The sequence below is a fragment of the Eleutherodactylus coqui genome, chromosome 13, assembly GCF_035609145.1.
Source record: "Eleutherodactylus coqui strain aEleCoq1 chromosome 13, aEleCoq1.hap1, whole genome shotgun sequence".
Classification (NCBI taxonomy): domain Eukaryota; kingdom Metazoa; phylum Chordata; class Amphibia; order Anura; family Eleutherodactylidae; genus Eleutherodactylus; species Eleutherodactylus coqui.
Window position 1 is genome coordinate 76,975,817 of NC_089849.1, and position 9,329 is coordinate 76,985,145.

At 43.0% G+C, this 9,329-nt stretch overlaps 1 protein-coding gene across 3 annotated transcripts in view; it reads right to left on the reverse strand.

Annotated features, from left to right (window-relative positions):
• The window catches only part of FASN (fatty acid synthase), a 77,575-nt gene extending 68,813 nt beyond the window's left edge, over positions 1–8,762 (reverse strand). For 2 of the 3 annotated variants that reach the window (XM_066587711.1, XM_066587709.1), the window contains exon 1: positions 4,034–4,127. In XM_066587711.1, the coding sequence (XP_066443808.1) occupies positions 4,034–4,056 (23 nt within the window). In that variant the 5' untranslated portion in view covers positions 4,057–4,127. Of the gene's footprint in view, positions 1–4,033; positions 4,128–8,646 lie in introns of those variants that run through there. The other variant, XM_066587710.1, reaches the window with a different exon arrangement.
• Positions 8,763–9,329: the final 567 nt, after the last annotated feature.

Here is a 9,329-nt window from a genome sequence, read left to right on the forward strand (position 1 = left end):
ATTGCTGCGTTATGTAAAATTCAGACTCCCCCATCCCAACCCAACAAGTTTCACCAGTAGCGAGTGTCAGCAATGACTGGGCGCCACTATTTTTCTCCTATATACAGGAGAGTAATATTATATAGAGCAGTGATCTCACGGTTTTAACTCCTTAGTTTGGTTAAGACAATATATTATTAACAAGATCTAATAAAAATGAAGTTTTACTTGTGGATGTTCTCTAAGACGGCTTTGTTACTTTCTAGCAAATGGTTTAAATTTCACCAATACACCGGTTTTAAGTAGAGGACTTACACCCATGTGTATTATACACTATGTGTCTCTCATCCTGCAATAGCCTATATACAGTATAACATGTAAATACAGAGGGAGTAAGAAATATTAACCCTTTGCGATCCAATTTTGGATTTAGGGTTTCCTAGTGGGTTTTCTCTCTTTACCATTATACAATGGCGCCATCTGCTGGCTAGAGTCAGTACTGCGGTATGGGACATGCTAGAGAAGTCCCCGACAACAGAGCGGCTGGCAATATACAGTAGGAATACCCTGCCGGATGTCTTTTGACATCGGAGCTGTACAGCCTTCAATCAGAATGTCTGAAGATGGCAGACAGTGGATTGGAAAGGGTTAATATTAAACAATTTACCTTTTGTCACTTAGTGAAACGTGAACACTTTCACTTTCAATGAATCCCATAATGTATCAGAACAGCAATAGTAATAGAGCTATAGCATTTCTGCCTGCTGGGGGAGGGGAGTTTAATTAACATTGACCTTCTATATTCACCTAAGTAAGCTACAGATAATACATATACAGTTAGGAGGATGAGCTGTGATCTCCTCTACTATAACTGTGTGACAGGAGCTGTGTGAATACCATCGGTAACTGTGATAGGAGTGTCTATGTCCTTCTTTAAGTAGTTTCTGTGGTAGGATTCATGCAACAGCATAATACAGACTGTCAAATTGACTAGAAACTTCACACATAAACTCAAGTAGATCTGAGCTGATCAGAACCGAGGTCACATTACTATCTGAAGAGAACGTTTCAGATAGAGAGAAGTAACTAAGCAATGTAACATTAGTTCATTTACATATACTTGGGGGATAGCTACATAATGAATGGCACAATGGCAATAGCACCAAAGCAAAAAACGAAAAAATGTGTCCAGAGAGCAAGGAAGGAACATAGACCTACCAAGACCTCATAGAGCCTTCCCAAGAGAAGTTTCAGGTAACTCCTGAGACATATACATGGAAATAAACTATAGCGTCTAAGCTGGCAGTCTTTCACATACATTTTGTGCCCACCAGATCTTCAGCAGAAGATTCACTGCTTTGTTTTTCCAGGCCAAGAATTCCCAAAGGATGTATATAAATCTCTAGGAAATACAATTTTCTAATTGCAAATGCTCTGTACACTTACTTTACATTATGCTTTCTATTAACTCATCCCTAACTTATTGCGGTACTTGAGGATGCAATAGTTAATAATGTGGAGAACAGAACAAAGGAATTCTTCTCGTATTCACATTCTAATGTCTAAAAATCCATAGTTTGAAGCTAAATTATGATTAAAAAAAAGAAAATTGAAGTGACAGTCTCTTTTCCAAGAAATATATGCTAACCTAATTTAAACAGGACAGGGAGAGACCCTAGATAGGGATGAGCGAGTATACTCGCTAAGGCACTACTCGCTCGAGTAATTTGCTTTATCCGAGTATCGCTGTGCTCGTCCCTAAAGATTCGGGGGCCGCCGCAGCTGACAGGTGAGTTGCGGCGGGGAGCGGGGCAGAGTGGGCGGGAGAGAGGGAGAGAGTGAGCTCCCCTCCGTTCCTCCCTGCTCTCCCCCGCAGCTCCCCACCCCGCGGCGGCACACAAATCTTTCGGGACGAGCAGGGAGATACTCGTCTAAGGCACATTACTCGAGCGAGTAGTGCCTTAGCGAGTATACTCGCTCATCCCTAATCCCAGACCTTTGGGAAGAGACGGGCGACCAAATTCAAATGGGGAAAAGGTGAGGATCTTAAATGGATCTTCAGCTCTCACCATGGTTTTATCCATGGGGTAAATATTAACAGACGTATACTGGCACAATAATAGCTTAACTTGTAATGATATACACATAAGTTACTCAACTGCATTGCTACATCCATTTGTCTTGAGTTGAAGTCAAATGGGATAAGTGTACAAATGTCTTTATGAACAAAGTTCAAGACTATTGTAACCCATAGGATGGAGTCAGACTGCAACCCGAATTAGACCTGTGTCTACTCCACTCAACAGTTACATAATATTCCTACTCTACAGACTAAACTCAAAGGCACACTTGTTTTTTCCTAACATTGTCAAATACCAGACTGTAAGATTTCAGAGATTTTGTCCACAGTTGAATCTAATCATCTACAGCCATTTAATGGTGGCTATAGCTGGAAAGATTTATCTCCGATTCAAATAGTAGCCTGATATCAGGCACTGATCGGTGAAGTGGCATACGTGGAAAGATATCAGTCATAGCCATAATTTTGCAAGTTACTTCCAAATGTTGTTTTTTTTTTAATCTAAAAGCTTATTAAAAAATATGAACAGAATGTGTACACAAATAGATATTTATTTTAATCAGTGGGAAGCCATTGTTCTTGAAGCATAGGCATTACAATTATACAGTAGTTAACAATCATTGCTTATGACTGTATTGTCACATCTATCAGGGGTTACCAGAAGTTGGGGGCCCCAAGATAAACTTTTGCACATGGGCCCATGAACCTTTAGCTACGCCTCTACATCTATGATACATTATACTAATACTCTTTAAAAAGTAGAGCTGTATGTTATAGTCAATAATCCACAAAGTTCTTGTTTAAAAATCACATTACATAGTGTGAGGGATTAGCGTTTAGGATCGGTAGCAACCTGGGCAGAAGCAGTCAGAGACAGTGACACATAGGATAAAGTCTTTAGTCCAGGCTTTGCCTGGGTTTATTTCCAAGCAAACCAAAGCAAAATACAGGCCTTAACATCAGGCAAACATAACGTAAATCCTGCTCGTCTGAGCACTTACTATACATGTAGCATCCCTGTCTACGTACTGGTAAACAAATGGCTCCTGCACACAGCCAGCCAGGACTCTCAGACCTGCAGAGGTCTCAGCTCTCCTCCTGGCCCTGTAGGCCCAGGCTTTATAAGGCCTGGTACCAGCCTCACCTGGTACGTGGGAGTGACCATCCCACCCTTCACTTTGGTCACTCCAGGAAAAGCCGGCCCAGATTATGTGGCTTGGAGCCACTTACATACTACAACGTGTTAGTGGCTTAATGCTACTAACACTATACTGCCAGCTTCCTCCACCGAGCCCAGGCTGCTCGGTGGCACGCATCTGCCCAAGCGCTCCCCAAGGCAGCATAGGAGAGCATCCTAGGCGACACATACCTGCCCTCCAGCACCTTGCTGGTCACCGTCTCACAATAGTCAGGAAGTTCCAGCAGACTTTAGCCAGTACCACAATGATTTGAAGTATATTACAAGGTAACTCAGTGTCTTACAGTGCCTTATAGCATTGGTGTCTTGGATTCAAGGGATTGGGTGATGTGACTATGACTTTTTTATGTTTTGCCACCATTCTGAACTGCTTCTAGAACCCCTTAAATTGTTTCCCTATGAAATTGGCCCAGGTGTGTACAGTATGGGTGTCTGACATAGAGAATTTAAATTGCAGGCCTTAATTCAAGGTAGAAAAAGTCCTGCACTCACATCAGATAAATATGTATAAAATAAGAAGTGTGTTCTTTCTTTATTTAATGGCAATTCAGTGTTATACATGTCATGCCATGTTTTGCTACAAGGAGCAAGACTTAGGTTCAGATACAGCTTTAAAGAGAGTCAGACAATATGGAAGGTTTAACAATAATAGTTTATTAAAATTAAGTCATAATTGGATAATCGGGCATAGTGATGAATAACTGTCCTACGTTTGTAAAATATATCTATATGCAAAGGATAATATCTATATACAAATGATAAAGGTTGCAACTTACATCACATCACTGGGAGTCAGCATTATCTGACTTGTATGACAGCAGCTGGGAAGCCCACTTTTCAACTGGACCGACAGGTAGGTTGTCACCTCACTGGTCTGAAGAGCTTCTTTCGTAGCTCAAGAAAGTAAAAGCTTCTATACTATTCTAGCACATATGCCTAAAGGGTTGTTTCATGATTGGCAGGACAGAATGACACCAGCCTGTTATGTCATGAGGTATAAAGCAAACACATTGTGTGCGAACTTTGTGTAAAACATACACATTAACACAATGTTAAACAACCATCAATATTGTCTTGTGATGAGGTAGAAAGCAAATACATTGTTTGCAAACTTTATTTAAAACATATAATCTATGCCTTGTTGGGCCTCCTGTCCACAGGCGATATGATATATCATTGCATTACCCGCGGTGATAATCCGCACATGGGTAACGCAATGAATGCTTTCCATAGGATAAATACGGAAAGCGCATCCCGATGTACACGAACAGAAATCCGCCTCGATTTTCTGCTCGCGTATAAAAATCGCAGCATGCCGCGATTTTCCACACTGAACCTATCATTAATGATAGGTTAATCGCGGAACACAGCGGTGACTTTAGGGTTCTCTTACGGCGGAAATCCGCTGCGGGAAAAAGCAACACCCATGGACAGGTGGCCTTAATGCTAGTTCTCATCCCAGACATTCAATGAGCATAACTCTTCACTTTGGCTCTCAACCCAATACAAAAAAGTAACTCAAAGTTTATACATGGCTGAAAGAAACAAAAAGGAGTCTAAATAATCACAAAATCAGCATATTCCGGACATGCCATGAGTAAGAAATGCATAAGTAACAGTACATCTTTATCCAGTTCAAGTGCAGGTGTTTCTCTAACCAGGATTAAAGCCAGGGGCGTAGCTAAAGGCTCAGGGGCCCTGATGCAAAAGGTGAGCAGGGCCCCCCCTCTATCTGTATCTGTACCCGTACCCATACCTAAACCATGCTGCACAGAGGCATAACTTGAAGCTTCTGGGCCCCAATGCAAAACCTGTAACAGGGCCCCCAACTATAATGCTTTATTCATAGTACTGGGCTCCCTATATGGAGAAGAGAGGCCTTATGGGCCCCCTAAGGCTCCTGGGCCCGGGTGCAACCGCATCCCCTGCACCCTCTATAGTTACACCCCTGATTAACGCTGTTCACATGGGTTTGCCTAGCACCCCTGGGAACTAACTACCATGGAGCGGATATGGTGAGCGGTACCATTTTTATCGAACTTTAGATTGATAGCCCCACTTGGGAGAAAGAGTTTTCCAATGATGACAATCTTTGTACAGTCCTGCTGAATATGTTAATGCTATTTAAGCAATAGGAACTAAATCACTTACACACTACCACGCTCCTGGATTGAGAAAGCTCAGTGACAAACAATATTATGGCCATTACAGCCCCCAAGGGGATTCTTAAATAATTGTCCCAATGTCATATAAACTTAGCTACGCACTGATGTGATGAGGAGGGTGAATGCATATCTAGGCCAGCAATGACTGCTAGATTGGTTGTCATGCAGCTTTCCTTGAAAGATTTAACCAAGAAACAGCTACATACAGTTTCTAGAAACTAAACAAGTGAGAGGATAGTAAATAAACTCTAGTTTACATAACAAATAATATCTGATTCTCAGCTGATATGGATATTATCTACAGTAGCCCCCTGTCTCTCCCTATGTAATATATTGTATTATACCCAATATCATAGTAACTTACTTGACATTTTCTGACACTGTAAATTCATATATTATATCCTATTATTTCACATTGTATAAGTGCTACAGAGAACGCTCGCCATCAGGCGGTAATACAGCAGGGGAGGGAGGGAATTATTCCCTTCAAAACAAACACAAAGCGGTGATGAATTGGTAAAGGAGCTCTTCTTCCCACGGTAATACTTGGCCTGCTTCACTCTTACCTGTGCATTACAATGACACTTAGCCCCATAGGATGGGGAGCCTGCTACATTGTAGCAGCTACTGTCAGAGAAGGCATTTTGTGCCTAAGGAGCTGAGCACCATCTTAACACATGCATGTTTCTAGATGAAGCTAGGAAAATGCCTCCTCTGTGAAGCTATCAGCAAGGATGCTATGCAGGATTCAGACGGGATTAATCATGCCCTACAAAGCCTGGTTATGTGATGTCAGGCCCAGATTTCATCAAGGACATGAAAAGATTCCCTTATTGGATCAGGAAAGAAGTACATACATTTAAAGAGGAAATCTGCTGCCAGCCTTCTCTTTCGCCTATTGCTGTGCAAAACTATACATAGCACTTAGATTTAAAGGGGTATTCCAGACCTAAGGTACTTAAAGGGGTTTTCCAGGGAGATGCTATTGATGACCTATCCTGCGGATAGGTCATCAATAGTTGATCAGCCAGGGTCTGCCGCTCAGGACCCTGACTGATCAGCTAAACGGGCACATGCTGGCATTGCCGCAATAAACAGAGGTCAGAGTGGAAGCCTCCGCGCCGACCTCCTTATAGTGGCCAACGATTGTAACTGCAGGCATGGCTCTCATCGAAATGTCAAATAGATTGCCCCGACCTCTATGTATTTGCGGCGCTGACAGCATGTGCCCACTTAGCTGATTGGTCGGGGGCCCGATCAGCTATGGATGACCTCTCATGATGATAGGCCATCAATAGTATTTCCCTGCAAAAGCCCTTTAATCTATATCCTCATCCAAAGGTATTAGACACCATGAAAGTTCAGAGTGAGATGTAGTAGGAGTTGGCCCAAATTGTTCTATTTTGTGCTATTACGATATGTTAATTTTCTTTTCACAACATCCTGCGGGACCTTCTTGAAATGTTTATTTTATCAGAATTTTTTTTTAAATAAAACGGATTGAACAATAAAGGGGTATTTCAATAATAACATTTATCAAATGTCAATCAGATTAGTGTAGAGATATGCTCATTCTTATTATTGAAGATCCATTTTTAACCTGAAAGCTGTGTGGAAGAGATTAGTTGGCCATTATTAGTATGAATGAATGAATGAATGAATGAATGAATGAATGAATGAATGAATGAATGAACATATCTGACACAACTAGGTTGTGGGCCACATTGCCATACTGAACCACTTCCAAGGGCCACAAGGGAATTCCCATCTGAGACATATGGTATATCCTAAGTATATGCCATAATAAATTGAAATCTTCCAGGACTCCCACCTATTGGGAGAATGGGGGTCACCTTCCTACCCAATCAGCACTCCAGAGAGGAGGAGACAATCCACGTGGCTCTCTCCATTGTATATGATGGATGTCGGGGTAACGGCCTAGCATTTCATAAGTCCTATAATCTATAATAAAGAGAGAGTTGCATACATATACGATGCCTCCAACTTATATACTCATTTCTGGAGCGCCAAACGGGTCAAGAGACTTTATTCTCCTAATATACAGGGGACCCAGACAAGGCTATACAGTGCACCCTTAGTACTTGTCCTAATATATAGGGGACCAGACATGACTACACAGGGCACCCTTAGTACTTGTCCTAATATATAGGGGATCCAGACATGACTACACAGTGCACCCTTAGCACTTGTCCTAATATATAGGGGACCCAGAGATGACTACACAGTGCACCCTTAGTACTTGTCCTAATATAAAGGAGACCCAGACATGACTGCACAGTGCACCCTTAGTACTTGTCCTTATATATAGGGACACAGACATGGCTACACAGTGCACCCTTAGTACTTGTCCTTATATATAGGGGACCAGACATGGCTACACAGTGCACCCTTAGTACTTGTCCTAATATATAGGGACACAGAAATGACTACACAGGGCACCCTTAGTACTTGTCCTAATATATAGAGTTCCCAGACATGACTACACAGTGCACCCTTAGTACTTGTCCTAATATATAAGGGACCCAGACATGGCTACACAGTGCACCCTTAGTACTTGTCCTAATGTATAGGGGACCCAGACATGGCTACACAGGGCACCCTTAGTACTTGTCCTAATATATAGGAGACCAGACATGACTACACAGTGTACCAATAGTACTTGTTCTAATATATAGGGGCACAGACATGACTACACAGGACACCCTTAGTACTTGTCCTAATATAAAGGGGACCCAAACATGACTACACAGGGCACCCTTATCACCTGTCCTAATATATGTGCACCCTTGATTTAAAATATTTCAGGACTATTTTCTTAAATAACATAATAAATGATAACATGAACAATAATCATTAATCTGCATTCCTGGGTAAAGGCCCATTTACGAGGCATGATTATGGGTCCAGTGAGAAAACTAACCATAATTTATGCATAGAAATGAGATAAAACCTCATTCATCATCTACTGTACTGATATTGCAGCAGTCGTATCAGCAGAACCTACCAACGCCACTACCTCAGTTATACCAGGCTGTGGGTAACATGCCTGGCAGAGCAGCAGCCAGGCAATGCTAACCCTGCCAGCAGATATTGGGTAGGTTTTGCAGAACAGCTCACTGTTGTCCCTCCCTCTGCTTCCATTTTTTACTGTCTCCAGGTTGCTTGGTGCCCTAGATCTGCTGAGTGGCATGATGGGCACTTACCTCTGCCTGGCACTGAGGATGTGTCTGTCTCCCTGTAATGACTGAGCAGGTGATGCAGCAGCAGATGTCTCCTTCCTCCGTTGCCCCCTCCCTGCTGGTGCAGTCTCTGGGATGTCTCGGAGCTCTCAGCCTCTCTCTCGGAGCGGCACCGTCTATTTAAATGACAGACATCCTCTGGCGGCCACGCCACATGGGCTGACAGCTTTTCCTCGCCGCCGTCCAATGAGAGGGGAGGCCGGGCTCCGGGGTGATCCCAGCCTCCCCATCCCCACCCCAACCGTGAAACCTCCGCAAAGAGGGGAGGAAAGGCAGACGATGGGCAGCCACAACCCGAGCAGACCCGTGTGCCATCACACTCAGAGGAGCCGCTTATGTCTAATGTCTGGTGAACTAATAAAGCAGCGCTGATCCCAGGAGCTGACACTCACTTGGCATGACCCGGACACTGCGGGGGCACACGCACATTCACCTCATATGCCACCTAGGAGTGACCCCAAAGTTTATGCATAAGGGGCGAGCCACAAGTACCCCAGTAATGATGTATCTACTGCTGATGCCCCTATGTATGATGATGAGTTTGTCACTGATACCCCTATGATGATGTACCAGCCCCTGATGCCCCTATGATGATGATGTATCTACTGCTGATGCCCCGATGTATGATGATGAGTACTGCCACTGAT